Genomic DNA, 18,266 nt, shown 5'->3' with positions numbered 1-18,266 from the left:
CTGGCCATAGTCCCGTATGTGGCACTTTTGCCAAAAGGAAAATCGACTTTCTGCTCTGAAGGGGAGGTACACTTACTTTCCTGTGCTCCTTGGGCTTTTTCTCGTACGCCTTTTGAGGATCCGGTCTCGAGTGTCCCTCCAGTCTTGAAAAACCTTGGCCTTCTGGATGGTTTTACTCACCCATATGGTCCAATTCGATCTGATTTTGGACCATTCCAAGTTGATAAAAACCTTTCAAATTGTTCTCTCACTGTTCACTCATCCTTCCATGCAACTAACGTGGAAAGTGGTCCCAATTTCATTCTTTTAAACGTATCGATGCCAGTGAACACATCCAGATCCTGAACAGATGTTTCCTTGGGTATATTGTTCTGTAACTGGATTCTTTTGGAGGCATGATTGCTGTCTGTCTTGCATTGTATATTGAAAAATACCTAGAAATTGGTTTGAAAAACAACCTTGTCACAAACATGCAGACAAGCACCACCTTGTGGAAAGAAGAAAAATGTGCCAAGCTTACAGGGATGCCTGGAAACCAGTCTCATGTTCAGGACCCACCGATTGACAGATGAAGTCATTTTTAGGCAGGCTGTCTTCCTTTTAATCTTCTCTTTGCATCCACAACATACAAGTTGTATCCAAATAATCTTTCCACCATTTTGTGCGGCTAGTCGAACTGGAACAAAAGGGCCCTGTGAAGAATAAATCAGCTGCATTTTGCACCATTATTAAAGATTGTAATCTGTCCTGCGTGTCTACTATAGTTTTTTGTTGTAATTCTGCATGTGGCTTGAGGTACTTGGTAATAAACACTAATGTTTTAGAAGTGGGCATTTGTGATCACCCTTTTAACTTTACCACTAGAATGTTTTCAGTTTCAGTTTCTTCAATGCTGCATTCCAGGTGAGTAGCCAAGCAGACAGCAAGGACGACAGCAGAACTTCCCTTCTCCTGATGCCCTTGTGCTAGTGATGTAAAACTCCTAAAATGCCTATAGTGACCATAACCATGGCCTACGTTTCCTGCAGATACAGTATTATGCACTAATCCTGCTACCTTTACAATAAATGTCTGCATTTCTCCAGCTTTCTACCTTTGGAGCAGTATTTTCAAAGACATGTTAAGAACATATTGCAAAAGCTCTCTGTCTCGCAGCCAGCATCCTCAGCATCAAAATCGAGCTATTATTGTCTCCGCTGTCATACCAGTTTTTCCCCCTTATGGAGCTCCATTGAATTCTAAGAAAACCTTTGAAAATTTGACACACGGTTAGCCACTGGTTCCTCTCTTAGTGTGAAATTATTAGACTCTTCTTTACTTATTTGTTACTGGGATCGCTAATTTAATTGTGGGGCTTGCCAAGCACAGAATATCAAGGTATTTTTTATAGGGAACACTTTCCACTTCAATACCCTAGTTGTCAAAGAGCTGCCTTTCTGATGACTTGGAGTCCCATATCTGCATAGCAGCCTTCCTCCCCTGCCTTTAACTCCACTCCAGCCCCTTTCCACTGAACAAAATTCATGGGAGAAAATTCAATGGCTTTTATTAATGTTGATGTTAAATGTTGAAGTGCCTAGTGCGAGGTCAAAGATTTAAAAATATTTCCTCAACTGAGAACATCAGGGAGTCTATAGGACTTGTGTGCTGGATGAAACATCAGGGAATGCAGATGAACAGTTTGTGGTCATCTCCCTTGGACTTTCCCTATAGTGATCTTTGTTACCTATTAGAATCTGAGCATAGACTCTAGTTGAAAGTGATCTCTTCCATTTTATTAGTGAGAGCTTAGGCCCTGAAGCCTTTAGGCTTTTTGGGGGGATACTACCTGAGTGGCCTAAAAAATATCTTGATCAGAATGATTCCATTTTACCCTATTTGTTGTTCTACTGGTGGACTTCCTTCGTGTTTATTTTATTTGATTGCCTCATTCTCTATAGTTAAAAAAGGGACACGAGTGAGTCTTGAAATTGGCAGAATCAATTTTCCTTGGACCTTCGGACCTCCAACCAGTCTGCATGACAGTGACACACTTAGTGCACTTTGTGTCAGAGGGCCTGGCTGTCAATCGCAAGGCAGCAGAGTCCTTGGCTCCTTCTACAGCACCCTGCGGTCGATTCACTATTGAGAACGGACGTGCATAGTGGATACCTCCATGAGATCTGCGGGCAGTACGCCGTAGAGAAACCGGAAAGGGTGCCTTAGGGAGTCCGAATAGCCGATCCAAACAAAGTATTTGCAGTGCATTTGATCCAATATGTATGTTATCAACATATTGCTGAATAATTGTTAATTCATGTCGTAGTCTTGATTTTGAGATTTAATGATGAATTCATTGTATTATTAGGATGTATTTGTAATTTTGTTTATTTAAGACATTTACACTGCAAGAGGTACCTCCCAAATAGAACTAACAACCAGATGGATCGGTGCCATGGTTTGCTAAATTTAGTTAGTTGTACCACAGATATGCCCACTTCAGTCTTTTTGTTATTTCTACATATCTCGCTGGTCCATTCAGACGACATTACTTTCTTATGTGCTGCCATTGCAACGTGAGGTAATGGTTGGATTATTACCCATTAATCTTCCTAACCCCAATCCTCATCTTCCTAGTCAGTCTTTATTTGTCCCTCCCAAGGCAGCCTTTCCTGTACATCATAAGCTCATACACTTTTGTTTACGTTTAATACATCTTGTGGTCTTACTACTATTTTATTAAAATTGATCTGCTTCTTTCTCCAATTAGTAGTAAAACTAACTGGACCTTTACTTTCTCTCTCGCACTCTAGAAGACTTTCTTCCCCTACAGCTATAACACAAGGTGTTATAGTGCAAGGTGGAAAAGTTGATATATTTACTTAGTCATTTCAGATGATGCGCTTTAGTAGCCTATATAGTTTCCTCACTGCCTCTCTTGGTGGTCCCCACATTATTAGCTGGAACATCGAGCTGAACCCTGCACACTAAGAGAGGCAGTCCGTGGGCTCTGAGCTTAGCCAGTCTCCAGTATCTTAGAACAGATGTGTGCTAGTACAGCACATTTATAGTAGACAGATCTTGCCTTGTTATATAAATCTCGTTGTAGTTGAGACTTCCTATCAGGCCAGGTATATTTAAAGCTCCAGCTTAGCGTGACTGCCGTTTTCAACCTGCATTCATAACTGAGGGCAACAAGTGGGCCTAAAAATGAAGCACAAGGAAAAACGAGCATCTGCTCTAGGAAAAAAAACATTTTCTTCTTTCCTAATTTGCAGGAATTGGTGGACAGGGAAGATGCAGTTTCTTTACAAGCCCAAATTAAGACTCTTAATATTGATGGCTCGGATGAAGCTGATCTAGAATTACATAGAAGGAAGCAGGTGTAAGGCTTTTAGCCAACATAGTATGTCACATTAAGGAAAAGTTGGATTTTCCTATGGAAGAACAGGCTGAAAATAGGGATGATTTGATAGCTTTGATACTAATACTCCTGATGCTTTACTGCTTCATTCGGCTGCCAAGGATATTTTCTTAAGAGTATGAATGACAAAGAACAAAATGGGCTTTTCTTGACTTCTAAGATGACAATGCCATTTAAAAGACTTTGATGTTGTATTTCCACAATCTGTCAGTAGATTCATCACTTCCAAATATGACATCATCTTAAGCCACTGAGGATTCCTTTCTGGCAGATTCAGTGCATAAAACAGTAGCAGGTTCAATGAAAAGAGCATATGCTGCAACTAACATAATGCTCTGTACAGCAGCATATGCTTTACAAGCCTTATCAAAACACTTCCAACCCCTTTGAGTATTTTCCCAAAAGATAATGACTGCTCGGAACTGTTAAGCAGATGCCCGGTTTCAAGTCGTGCAGGGAGTGTCATCGGATCGGATGATGTCATTGACGGACCCGCACCGCGTGTGTGTCTACTCCCTGGCGTGCGATCACGACCCTAAGTCGTGCCCCGACTGCTGGGCTATGGTGCCAAAGACTTTGCGGGATCGGTCCCGAAAGTTGCTTGAAGCCCGGCAGTCGGCTCCGCGCCACTCCAGGTCCCAGTCCCATGGGAGGTCGAGGGACCGGTCGCGGAGCCATCATCATCGTTCTTCTAGATCGAAGTCTTCGCATTGGGTGGTCAGGAAAGACGAAGCACAAAAAGTTGAAGAAGCATCATCGCTCAATGACTTCCCATCGCGAGTCGTAGCTGAGGGTGTGGGTGGAGCCTACGGTGTCGCCGTCTGCCTACCCACCCTTCCTGCGTCCGTTGGCGACTCCAGCCCAGCTCCAGGAAATTCTGGCAGCCATGGCCCGCCTCTTTGGGCCGTCGGGCCCGACTGGGTGTCCTCACCCTTCAGTGTCAGCAGCTCCGGCATCGCTATCTGCTTCGGCCCCGGCGCCGCATGGCCCCCAAGGATCCAGGCCTGGATCCCGGTTGCCGCCATTCGACCTAGTTACACCTCCACCAACGTCGACCCCATCGGCACCTCCACCGACGTCGACCCCATCGGCACCACCACCGACGTCGCCCATGGCACCAGACGACGCCACCCCCAGTTTCAGCCCAACATGGACACGGAGCCGGAACGCCAATGGGGCCTTTCTACCCCTATGTCCAGCCTCCTTATTTTCAGCCTGTACCTCTTCCTGAGGAGGAAGGGGAGGACTGAGAGGGGTCTGAGGACCCACTCGCAGCTCAGTGCGAGTATGACCCGGACTGTGTTGAGGATCTGGGGGATGCCAGCGGTCTTGACACCTCTCCTGACCTTGGCATGCTCATTCCTGCCGTGGCTACGGAGGAGGGTGCAAGTTATGCAGTGGTGTTACGTAGGGGGGGGAGGCCCTCAACCTCCAACTCCCTACCGTGGCCGTCAGGACTAACATCCTGACAGAAGTGCTTCAGCCAGCGGCTACCTCTGCGGAGCCCCTGCTGCTTTTCAATGAGGCACTTTCTGACGTTCTTTAGGGCACCTAGTCCAGGCCCAACACAGGGGCTCCTGTGGACAGGAACGTAGCCCGACGCCATCGCCCGGCCCCGGGCAACCCCCTTTTTCCTCTCCCAAAACCGCACCCCTGAGATCTTAGTTTTCCAAGTCTCAAAGTCCCAGAGCGCATTCCCTACCGCACACCCGGATAGGGAATCCAAGAGACTGGAACAATTTGGGAAGAAGATTTTTTCTTCCGCCAGTTCAGGGCTGCAATCTGTGAACACCGCATGCCTCTTGGGCCGTTACTCCCACTCTGTGTGGGATACGGTGGCACAGTTGCTGCCTCAGTGTCCGGAGGAGGCACGGACAGTGCTCTCGAAAGCTATTGCCGAGGGGAGAGATACAGCCAAGCTCACGATCCGTTGTGGGTTTGACACTGCCGACTCGCTGGGCAGAGCGATTTCCACGACGGTGGCGCTATGCTGCCACGCCTGGCTGAGGACTACTGGCTTCTCGGGGGATGTCCAGAACACCCTGATGAACATGCCCTTTGATGGCATTCGCCTTGTTTGGCAACAAGGCAGATAGCGTGTTGGAGCGTTTTAAGGACTCAAGGGTTACGGCCAAGTCCTTGGGCCTGTCGGCCACTCGCCCTCCTCCGCCTTGTGCTTTTCGCTCCTTTCGTGGCAACGGAAGGGGCGCCCTAGCACTTTCGCTTGAGAGCCACAGGCCGCAGCAGCAGCAGTCTCAGCGCGGCAGCAGACATGGGACCCGCAGAGGCGGTTCAGGGGGCCAGCAGGCAGGTCAATCCACTTCCACCCCGGCCACTACTGCCCCAAGACCTTCCTAGTCCGGTCTTTCAGGCCCATCAAACGCCAGTGGGCGGCAGGATTTGCCATCACCTCCCCCACTGGCGCACCATCACTTCGGACAGGTGGGTTTTAGACATAGTCCGGAGGGGCTACTCCCTCCCCTTCGAGACTACTCCTTCAGCCATGCCACCCCAGTACCACCGCGTGTCAGGGGATCACTTGGCACTTCTTCAACAGGAAGTCACGGCCCTCTTGGCCAAGGGGGCCATCGAGCGCGTTCCTGCGCCAGAGGTAGGACGTGGTGGTTATTCCCACTACTTTCTGGTACCCAAGAAGGACAAGGGCCTGTGTCCTACCTTGGACCTCAGGGATGTCAATCACTTCCTCCGCATGGAGAAGTTCAAGATGGTAACTCTAGCTCAGGTCTTGTCTGCCCTCGACCCTGGCGACTGGATGGTAGCGTTGGACTTGCAGGACGCATATTTCCACATTCCCGTCCTGCCGGCGTTACCTGCGGTTCACAGTAGGCCACGAGCATTTTCAGTTTACCGTGCTCCCCTTTGGCCTTACCAGCGCCCCTCGGGTGTTCACAAAAGTGATGGCGGTGGTTGCAGCTCATCTGTGCAGATCAGGGGTTCCAGTCATCCCTTATCTCGACGACTGGCTGTTGAAGGCGGGCTTGCCCCAGGCAGTCGTTTCCCACCTCCAGACTACGGCCGACCTCATGCATTTGCTGGGGTTCTCCAATGTGCCGAAGTCACACCTGATTTCCTCTCAGAAGCTCCTCTTCATCGGAGCGGTTCTGGACACGACGCAGTTTAGGGCCTATCCTCCCGAATGGCGAGTCCAGGATATCCAGGCTATGATTCTGATCTTTCGGCCTCTATCCTGGGTTTCGATCAGGATGACCCTGAGGCTGCTGGGCTTCATGGCCTCCTTCATCCTGCTGGTCACTCATGCCAGGTGACATATGCGGGCTCTGCAGTGGGACCTGAAGTTCCAGTGGGCGCAGCATCAGGGGAACCTGTCCGATTACGTCCAGATCTCGGAGGGCACTGCACAGCAGTTGCAGTGGTGGCTCACGAACCAACTTTCGGTACAGGGCAGATCCCTCTCCCTTCCCCAACCAGAGCACACAGTGGTGATAGACGTGTCCCTCCTGGGGTGGGGGGGGCCACATGGGAGAGGCGGAGATCAGAGGCCTCTGGTCTCCGGTGGAATCCAAGCTCCATATCAACCTTCTGGAGCTTCGGGCGATCCGACTTGCACTGAAGGCATTCCTTCCCTCTGTCAAAGGGAAAGTGGTGCAGGTGTTCACAGACTACACCACCGCCATGTGATACTGCAACAAACAGGGTGGGGTGGGGTCGTGGACCGTATGTCAGTAGGCTCTGTGCCTCTGGACATGGCTGGAACAGCAGGGCATTTCCCTGGTTGTTCAACACCTGGCAGGTTCACTGAACGCCAGGGCGGACGAACTCAGCCACAGGTGCATGATGGATCACGAATGGCGTCTTCACTCAGACATGGTGCAAGGTCTCTTTCAACAGTGGGGAGAGCCTTGTGTAGATCAATTCACGACCGAAGAGAACGCGCAATGTCCGCAGTCTGCGCTTTGGAATTTCCAAGGCGGCACTCACTCGGCCACGCTATTCTGCCCCTCTTTCCGAAGTTCTTCTGTTTCTTCTTTCTTTGGCCCAGCAGGGCTCTGCTCTGGGAACTATCAAAGGCTACCTTTCTGCTATTTCGGCCTTTCTCAGGCTCCCTGATCAGCCCTCTTTTCAAGTCCCCTGTTGTATATAGATTACTCATCTTTTCCCTCTTATTCCTTTCGTAATGCCACAGTGGAACTTGAATCTAGTTCTTGCATATCTAATGTGCGCTCCCTTTGAGCCTCTGCACAATTGTCCTTCCTCTACTGACCTTGAAGACTGCTTTCCTGGTTGCATCACCTCTGCCAGGAGAGTGAGTGAGCTCCAGGCTCTTTCTTGTAAGCCTCCTTTTCTATCTGTCCATCCAGACAAGGTTGTACTCAGGACACGTCCATCCTTTCTGCCAAAGGTTGTCACTGCCTTTCACATCAGGCAGACCATCACTTTGCACACCTTCTTTCCGCACTCCGCATACTTCTGCAGAGGAAGAGAGGCTCCACCTTCTGGACCCAAAATGTGCGCTCTCGTTTTACTTGAACCGCTCACGACTGTTCCGGGTGGATGACCAGCTCTTTGTTGTCTACGTTGGCACCAAAGAAGGTCGGCCCGTACACAAGCGTACTATCTCCCGATGGGTCGTCTTGTGTATTAAAGCCTGTTATTCTCTGGCTAAAAAGGTAGCTCCGTTGGGGCTGCACGCCGATTCCACCATGGCGACTGCAGCCACTACAGCATTGGGACGTGGTGTCCCCCTGCAAGACATCTGTCAGGCAGCTACGTGGGCCTCGCTGCACACTTTTACTAAGCACTACAAGACTGGACAGCCAAGTCCGGAGAGACTGCTTCTTTGGCTGTTCTGTTCTCTGAGACCTCCTGGTGTGATCTTGGTTCGGAGACCCACCTCCGGGGTTAGTATTTCTGGGGTTAGTATTTCTGGGGTATCTATTCTAAGGTAAGGAATCTATCACTATGTGTTTCTTTCAGATGAACAAGTTACTTACCTTCGGTAATGATACATCTGTAAGAAACATTGGTAGTGATAGATTCCTTACCGCCCCACCCATCCTCCCCGTCCTGCGAACTGATTTCTAGGGTTAAGGTCATCCCTTTCAGGGCACTAGTTTCAAGGCACCAGTGGTCAGTATCTTGCATGGCTCTGCGTTTTCTGGCGCGTAAAGTCGTGTAAAGAACTGAAGACAGTGCGCGAGGGCAGCGTCTAAGTAGCTGCCGCGATGTCATCTCGGCGGCCACGACGCCAACGACGGACGCGGAGCCGGCACGACGCCAGCTTCCGACACGCAGGGGTACTGCTAACAAAAACTTTCCGGATCCAGTCTGACGCCTGGGAGTAATTCGAAGGTAAGGAATCTACCACTACTAATGTTTCTTACAGATGTATTGTTACCGAAGGTAACTTGGTCATTAGTTAAACTGCAGAAGAAAAACTATCTAGAGCCATCTAAAATTTATAATAGAGAGCTATAGCTTTTCTTTTTCCAAGGAGCATACAACGGCAGAGAAAACCCTTACATTAGTTGGCCAGTGGTCACCTTGAGAGTGTCACCCTTGCAGATAAATCCCAACTCACAGGAACAGCTGTGCTCCACAACCTCCAAAAGCCTGACTGGGCCGGGAATATTGTTTTTCCTGAGGTCCACTACTTTACTACTTGAGTGTTAAAAGAAATGTATTGTTCAGAATTCAAAGCCGTATCCCCTGAATGTGTTTCGCCAGCCTCCTCAACTAAAGGATCAAACAGAAAAAAAAAAAAATGGCAAACAGTCTAGAAATGCTACTTAGAAGAAGGCCATTACCATGGTGCCACAAAAAACAGTGGGCACCGCCATGTATTTAATTCATTTTCTAAGAAAAAAAGTATTTGGGGGAATTGAAACCAGTATTAGACCTGAGAAGAGCAAATCTCTTTCTAGCATTAAAGACTTTCAAATTGGTTGCTCTCCACTCACGTATTCCACTCATAGTTCTAGGAGATTGATTTTCATTCTTTACACTTTACTCTTTACACTCTGAGAGCAAACTCAGACAAGGGCATCCCCCAGGCCTTGGTGCTCCTGGATTTGTCGGCCTCCTTTTACACGGTCGATCATAAAACTTTGATGGACCGTGTCGCACAGGCCGGCATACAGGGCCCCGCATACAACTGGATTAAGTCCTTTCTTGAAGGCAGGACACAGGCGGTCCGTCTTGGTCCTTTTACTGCCTCTAAGCTTGCCACCACATGCGAGGTGCCACAGGGCTCGTCCCTGTCCCCACTCCTTTTCAACCTCTATCTAAGGTCCCTGATTTACTCATTAAAGGATATAAAGGTAACGACCTTTAACTACGCTGACGATCTTCAGCTTGTCTTTACCTTGGACTCCCCTGACTCTGCTGTTGAATTTTAAGCCACCATGCTTCACATCCAGCGCTGGATGGACCTCAGTCATCTCAAACTCAACCCGGGGAAGATGGAATTAGTTTTGCCTGGGAAGAGTGATATCTTGTGGGGCCATCATTACTGGCCGACAGCATTAGGTATTCCCCCCACCTCTTCATCCGCTGTGAAGAGTCTGGGGGTCACCATTAACGCTGATCTGTCACTCAAAGGACAAGTCGGGCAGTGGTCTCTTCTTGTTTCTTTCAACTGCGTAAAATCCGTAAGATCGCCCACTTGCTGTCTCACTCAGCACTTATACAAGCTGTGATCGCCTTGGTCCTTTCACGTCTTGACTTCTCTAACTCCATTTATCTTGGTTTGCCCCTGTATTTGCTTAAACGTCTTCAATTAGTGCAGAATCAGGCCGCAAGATTAATTTATAAACAACCTAAATGGCAATCCGCTAGACCTGGGCTATCTAAACTTCATTGGCTTCCAATTGCCCAACATGCAGCTTTTAGGACAGGTTGCTTGATCTTTAAAGCACTGCATGGCAGGAGTCCTAAATTCATCAGTTGCATGACTGCAAAGCATGTCCCACTGCGAAATTTACGCTCTGCTCATCTCCATCTATTGACTATCCCTACCTTTAAACGCAAACGTCAAGGAGGGTGTAGGTTCTCCTACCTCGCCCCTAAATTTTGGAACGCTTTGCCTCTAGCAATCAGGATGTGCAATAATCTGTTGGGATTCAGAAAGGCGCTCAAAACTTGGCTGTTTGAGCAAGCTTATGCATGAGTCCCTGCGCCGTAACATGACCCAAGTTTAGCGCCATGAAACCTTTTGGTGACCGTGCGCTTTTATAAGTTTTTGATAACATAACATTCTTGGATGGCCAAGGTGCATATTTCTATGTTCCCATTCATACTATCTCACAAAAATACCTTTGATTTGCTCACTGAGAAAATCATTACCAATTTATGCTACTTCCATTCAGTCTCTGCAGCTCCAAGAGTCTTCAAGATGGTATTGACTCCTTTGATGGCTCATTTACATTTATATGTTGTTCACATTTTTCCCTACTTCGATGACTGGCTAATTTGCGCTCCCTCTCTATTAAAGGTACAAGAGCAGACCGATGGTATGTTTTTCAAGAGTTCCATTTCCTTTTCAGTCAAACTACCAAGTTTCTATCAAAAGCCATCTTATAGAGATCTCTTTGTACAGGCTCACTATAGGAAGAGTTTTATTTATATTTGGATATGGGCAGAGTGAGATCCCTTTGCATTTCTCATTCGCTATTGGTCACTATTGTAGGACATGTGAAAGGAAAAAACATCTACAGCAACACTAAGTAAGGTGGTTGAAGTTTGCTATAATTTCAACATATAAAGCTGCAGGTCAAGACCACTCCTTCTACTGTCAACAAAATGCTCACAGAGAGAGATAGCAGAATGTTGGGCATATTTCAAAGGTGTATCTTTAGTGAAATATATTGGTCTGCCATGCAGAATGAATCTAATACATTTGTTAACCATTATAGACTGGATAGTAAAGAACCAGGAAAGTAGGCAGTCCCACAAGTAAGATACAAAAAGAACTAAGTCACTTAAAAACATGATACCAAAAGGGTCTTCTAACATGGGAAGAAAAACAATATCTTTGTATACAGCATCCAGTAATAGCTACCCTTTACGTACATAAACTTGGATTTCCACTGAAAAGGAGATGAATTATAGCGGACATTGACTTGATCTGCTCCCGACTTGGAGAATATATCGACTCCCAAATTCAACCGTTCATGAAACATTTACAGAATTACATCAGAGGTGCCAAAGATGTACTACATAATTTGGAGAATCTTGACCTTCAGTAGGACTACATCGTAACAATGATTGATGTGCTCGGTCTTCAGAAATGCTTTATCAATCGGATCGGCACACAACCTAAGAGGAATGAGATGATCATAGAGATGTTAAACGTCTGTCTCAGCCATTTTGTCTTTTTACATTCAATGTGGGTATATTCATTCAAAAACAAGATACAGCGATGGGGGGGAAAATTTGCACCCCTCTATACTTGCATACACATGGGTCAGGTAGCAAAATACTGACTCTGGGATGAACATTGCCAATACTTCAAATGTGACCTTCTGGGGACTCTATATAGATGTCATTCTGGTGATCTGGCAGGGACCTTTTACACTGCAGGGAAAATACATAAATCAACTATCATCCAACAGATGGGGCATAACAGTAACCTCAACCATCAAGTAGATTACCTAGATAGCGTGCCCTACATTAAAAATAACCAGTTAAACTAATTGCAAAGAGCCAGCATCTGTCTCGATATGGCATGCTGAAAGTTGCCATCTAAAAACATCTATAACATTCAATGGGGTGAACTCCTTTTTGCCAATAGGAATTGCAGCAAACACGATGAAAACATCTCAAAATCCCAAGACACATGTAAATGACTGGCAATGAGAGGGTACAGCCAAAACCTCCTGAATAAGACAAAGGTAGAAGTTTCTTAAGTGGTCCTTCAGAATTCCAAAGATCAGGATATTTCACCTTCCAAAGAGATGATTAAGTTAATCACAAACTGCAACAGTCATCAGATAGTTGGGAAGATGCTTCTTAAACACTTGCCACCACTTCACAGTTATCCCGTAGTAAACATGGAATTCGCCAAACCCCATATTGGTTTGATGAGGAAGACCAGGATCTGGAGTACTGAATATTACCAGTAAGTAAGTAATCCAACTCGTACCTCAAATTGCAATGGTAGCACATAAGTAATCTTGTTATCCCATTGCCAGGTTCCATCAGTGGAGTCTGGGTGATCTTGGAGGTGCATCAAGTTATGTTCCTAAGTTACTCAAGCAGAGGTACATTGCATGTAAGATCATATTGATGCCACCACAGAAATTTGTGTTTTGAACATTATGATGCCCCCACCATCTGCATGATTTCTATTCTTTAAGCTCCAATACACCTAGCTAACAATGTGGGGCATTGTAATAAGTGTATTGAACGAAAATACATTATTCTCCTCGAACATACATACGTTTTTGTAAAGCCTGTACTTGAGAAATCTGTTCAACCAGAAATATGTATGCATATGTTTCCTCAATGATAGCAGGACACCTATAGCTAGGAGAATCCTCTGCCAAGCATGCACTGAGACCGTATTTAAGTGCAGCCCCTATTAAATCAAGTCAATGCAATTGTGCTGGGTTTTTTGTGAGTATCATATTCCCAGCAATTAACTGTATTTCAGAAACTTTACACAATTTTGAATATTATGCAACCTTATTATATCTCCTGATTGATACTGTGAATTTGAAAAGACTTGTCATTTACATAAAGTGTGCTTGCATATGCCTGTTTTTGTTGTATATTGGAGAAATACATTTCATTATTTCCAGTGGAACTGACCTCCCCCTCCTTAAAACCACTCATACCTTTTTAATTAAAAAAAAAAATGGCCTGCTTTTATTGAATTCTACGCAGGACTGGCCAAAAAGGAGACTCCAAGCTATGGATTTTTTTATACACAGGCCTGAAACTTATTGAATTTCCTCCCTTTCCAGCAACTATAAAATGCCCTGTTTTATGGGGTGGGTAAACTGCTTCCGAGGGATTTTGTTTAAGTGGTGTAAAAAGTGACAATGTATTTGATATTGTACCATGAAGATCCAGAAGCTCTGTGACAGTGCTTTACAGAATATGTCACTGAACATAGGTGCTCAAGAATAGTGTCATTACGACAGTGGAAGATACTAGGCCTCTCCAGACACCTTTTAGGTCTGCATCCATGTTGGCATGACTGCAATAGACAGCACTCATTGCGGCAGTATCACTTTGCTGATACATTATAGCCTTTGACAATGGTCTGGGCAAAATCCTCATAAACATGCACGCTCCTTAGATAAATATCTTGATTTATTTAATCAAGAGTGAAGCTTGAGATGAGAGGGATTGGTGCAAACTTAATATGATTTGTTCCTTTGCAGTATTACCACAAACATCCCAAATTATCTTTCTTAATCCTGGTGGGAGAAAACCAAGGCAGGGTCACTAGGTGTAAACATGTGGCATCTGTCGGTTTCCAAGAAGTCATCTGGCTTCCTACATTGAGGGCAAGTAAGTGAATCAATCTGCTGCTCCCCAAAAGCCATGTTCTTTGAATGTTTATCTTCTTTCAGTCAGTAAGGTGGACACCAGACTCAAAAGTATTCTTGTGCTACTGAATATTGCTGGTAACAATTTGACATTTGAAAGTACTGAATTTACCAGGTACAACACTTTTTTTTTTTTAGGGTTTACTTTGTAGCCAGTAACTCCTTGCTTTTGTTCTGACAACAGAGGACTTTATTTTGACATAGAGGCTGCCCAATGTTGGGCCATTTTGGTATCTTTGGTTAATTTAAGCAAATTGCTTTATTTTGTCTGTCACTAGTTTTCCCCTGATTTCTTTGTCCAAAGCACCTTCTCCCCTGGGACTGTGAAGATAAATGTGTGGTTACTTTGCAGTGGATAGCTATTGATGTGTATTAAATATTAGCTAGAATTGTACACCCCCCCCCACCTTCCCCACCCTAAACCTTTACACCTTGTCACAGCTACCACATGAAGGTGCATTATTTGGTTTCTTAAGATGCCTCTTTAATCTACTGAATTAAATATAAATGTTTCCCAGACTACTGTGTTGTCATTTCCTTTTCTGGTATTCCTGGACAGAGGCAGAAAACTCCCTATTTAATATTATATTGTCTTCTTTGGTTTGCTGTTAAATGTACCAAAACCTTTGCGAGGGTTCTTACACTTGGTCACGGTTACCAAATGTAGCTCTCCGAGTCCATCTTCTACCAATAAACATCGCCTTGGTATCGGTCTACTTCGACTTTCCCCAGCCCCTCTTTGGCGATACCACTCCAATGTTTTTGTCTCTAACTTCCTCCATGGAATTAATTTAAAGCCCTCTGACAGGCTGCCATGTTTCCCATTAAGGACTGGAGGCCAGATGAAAATAACTTGCATGTTGCCTGTTTAAATCCATCTAAATCTGGTCCTGTAGCCATCTCTTCCACTAGTTAGTGGTCTATCCCCTCTGCCTGCTGGTTCAAGTTTAATTTGGCCAACTTCATCACTTTGACTTATTAATCCATGCCAGCTGCTTTGCACCTGTTCGATCTGCCCTCTTCTCTAGCCACTGTGGAATGATCCCAATAAACACATCACCCAAGCAAACTGGGCTACTGTAACTGTCTCTCAGAGACTGCTCTCAGCAGTTTTTCCTTGTACATAAAAGGTGATAAAATACAAATTAAAAATATTACATGAACTATTAGTAAATAGAGCAATAAGTTAAACTAAACAAAAGCAAGACAGCGAACCTTTCAAAGTAAGTATTCAGTCATCACCCAGCTAAGTCGGAGAATAGTTTTATTTTTGTGGTATAGCATGCACATTTGTGAATTAGTATTATAATATTGTCCTTAAAATACAATTTGATGTATTTGATACCGGAATTTAAAAGCCAGAGGGGGCAAATTTGTTCATATTTTTGTATGACCAAAATTTAGACCTATAGTTCCTGGTACTTTTGTGGGGTCACTCACTGCAAAATTACCCGTTAGATAGGGAGTTGTCAGAATTTGCACAGCTGCTACTTGACCGAAGAAGTACAGAATATAATTTATTCACAATTGACTTGTTTGCTATCTTCTCCTTCTTGTGCCACTTATAGGACTTGGCATATTGATTCTGCATTTTATTTTTAATAGTAGTACCTTGAAATGTTGTCATGTTTAAAGGGTGAGACTTCGATTTATTTCATTGTTGTAACCTTCATAGTACCAACCAATTTTCTTTTACTTCATGGCTAAGTGAGACATTTCAATTATATTAAACATTTGGAGCATTTTTGTTCATGCAATATGTTCTTTACATAATAGCCTTAATGAAGTAGTTAATAGTTCTTTTTATACTTGCATGCATCATCACTTGCCAAATTGGTATATTAGAAAATAAAAAAGCTGCTCTTCAATGGTTACTTAGTCTTGTATGTTTGTTTTGAAGTGTTTTAATGACATTATGTTCATGTTTAGCACAGTTGGTTTCCAGACTTTGAAAGTTTTACATTTTGACCTGTTTTCATGGCCCTGTGTATTTCCATTCATGTATTAAAATGCCATGGAACCATTTCATGTGTCTTAGTTTTTATTTGTTTCAAAAGTTGAAAGAGTATGATGTACTAATATAAATGGCATCTCCAGAACATTTAGCTAATCCCAATCTCATCTGAAAACCTTTGAGCTACCAATTACCAGCAGTTAGTAAACATAAAAACGTTCTTTAAAACTCCACTTTCTCAACTCAAAATCCCCATTTTGATTTGGGACCATACTTGTTGCATGCTGGGTGTTGCTGAGCAACCTGCATCTGTAAAGGAATTCCACTCAACTAGGTGTTTACATTTCTGTTGTACTTGCTAACCTTCTTTTCTTTACTTCTCTTGAAGACATTTTGGTAGGACTTACGTGATCAACTTACTACAGGCAGGAGCAAAGTAAATTCGTTTTTCTTTCAGGTGGCATGTTGGAATATTTTTGCTTAATTTTTACATGCAGTTTTACTTTGTATTTTTTATTCTGTACTGAATCAGTGATTTTTTTTTTTTGTTTACGTTGTGTGTCATAGGCCGAGACTGACTGACACCTAAAACTCCAAGACTTGTGAATGTTGTGCAGCTATAAACTGCGAACCTTTGACATGCAAAGCAGGACATGACACCCTCTTCGGGAACAAAAGTGAGGTCTGATAGATTCTTGGATGGCCTCACATTATATGTTTACAACGTAAACTACTACATCCAGGGGATGAAGAACTCCACCAGCATGAGTCTTTGCAAACACAGTTCACTTAATGTATTGTCAAGTGTTTTTTCTAATGCTTGTATGAATTGAAAAAGTAAATTCAAAAATGCTTTGTATTTTACTGCCATTCCCATTGTATTTTTATACTTTCTGGCAGCATTAAATATTTTTTTTAAATTGATGTGCAGTTTTTAAATGGTTTCATTATTTGTTGCTGACTAGATATGGGTGCTTAATCTTCACCCTGAAGGGAAAGTAATCTGAGTTTTAAACTTTTGAACTGAATTTTCATTTTCCTTCTCCATGTAACCCAGCTTTTTACTTAATCTCTCTATATGCAGTCGTTATGTAGTTGTTCCTCATGGACTCTGGTTTTCCTGATTTTTGTTTTTCCCTGCAATCATTAATATTAATATGTACTAGTCACGAAAGTAAGTGCTGAAGATTACAGAATAGTGACTCCACTGGCTACTCTGTATAATAATAATCTCAAAGGGGAGCGCAAGGGGGGTGGCCGCACAAGAGACCGGAAGAGATCCAATTCTAAACTAGTTCTCAGTAATGTCTTAGGACCTGGGAGTCAATCTCTTTAATCATTAAACTATGTGTGATAAATTAGTAACGGTATTCCAATTAAGGGCTAGATTTTCCACAGTAGTGCTCTGTGCTGTTGAGGCATAGTTTATCTTATTACTTGCACTCTTGGTTGGACTGATGCACGTCCGCCTTCTTGAATAGATGTTTGCCACAGATGGAGAACTTGGAGGGTAATCAGACACTGAACATTAATTTTCAGAAGTGGCTTTCTAGTCACATACAAGACATTCCTCTTAAGTGTTTCAAAGCTCAGTGTGAGAAAGAACAATCAACAGTTCCTCAGACTTAAAATCTGAGTTCATTGTGCTGCTGCCATAATGGCCACAGTAACTCTACTACATTCCCTAGTAATCTGATTTCTGTTGGTGATGTTTACTAGAGCCACTGCCCAGTAAGATGCTTTTTAGAATCTAGACAAGAAGTTTTCCGTATAATTCTTGCACTCTTTTGTGAGAACCTCAGACTGGGAGAGCAGTGGAGATGGGTGGTGTTAAACGTTTGACATACTAAGGTGTCCACCACTATTTGATACAATTTATTCATTATTTGCGGAGTGTTATAAATAAGTCTCAATGAAATATCTCCGGGCTCACAGGAGCTTGGCCACCCTTAAACAGACACTGTTGTAAATTCTGAAGACGCAAGATTCAATACTAAACAAAACCAAAATGTGGAATGTACAATTCGGACATAGAATTATAATAATGTTCCTTACTAGATATCACTCTTAGCAAATGAAACTTACTGCATCAATAAGAAACAAGCCAATAGGGATGTGAGTATTAAAACCTTAGAACACATGGTTTATTCACATTACTATTCTAGTCAATGGGCAGTGGAAAATTGTTTTGAAAAACTGTGGGGTGATTTTTCAAAAGTACTAGCTAGGCGAATTTCTTGGGCTTATTCAGGTCATAGTGGAACCTCGTAAACTAGCAAAGGTACTGGCCAAGCTGAAACAGTCACTTAAGGACTCTGACTTGATTGTGTGTTTTACAAAAGTGTGCAAGATTTGAAGTTTTATTAAGCATTCA

General features: G+C 44.0%; 1 protein-coding gene across 2 annotated transcripts in view; it reads left to right on the top strand.

The window, feature by feature from the left end:
* PTPN2 (protein tyrosine phosphatase non-receptor type 2) overlaps positions 1 to 16,816 on the top strand; it is a 520,264-nt gene extending 503,448 nt beyond the window's left edge. For both annotated transcript variants that reach the window (XM_085605857.1, XM_085605856.1), the window contains exon 10: positions 16,460 to 16,816. Coding sequence is in view for 1 of the 2 variants with exons in the window: in XM_085605856.1 (XP_085461982.1) it covers positions 16,460 to 16,481 (22 nt within the window). In the remaining variant the exon portion in view is untranslated. The remainder of the gene's footprint in view (positions 1 to 16,459) is intronic.
* Positions 16,817 to 18,266: the final 1,450 nt, after the last annotated feature.

This window comes from Triturus cristatus, chromosome 5_1 (assembly GCF_964204655.1).
Source record: "Triturus cristatus chromosome 5_1, aTriCri1.1, whole genome shotgun sequence".
NCBI lineage: Eukaryota > Metazoa > Chordata > Amphibia > Caudata > Salamandridae > Triturus > Triturus cristatus.
This window is presented reverse-complemented; position numbering and strand designations above follow the sequence as displayed.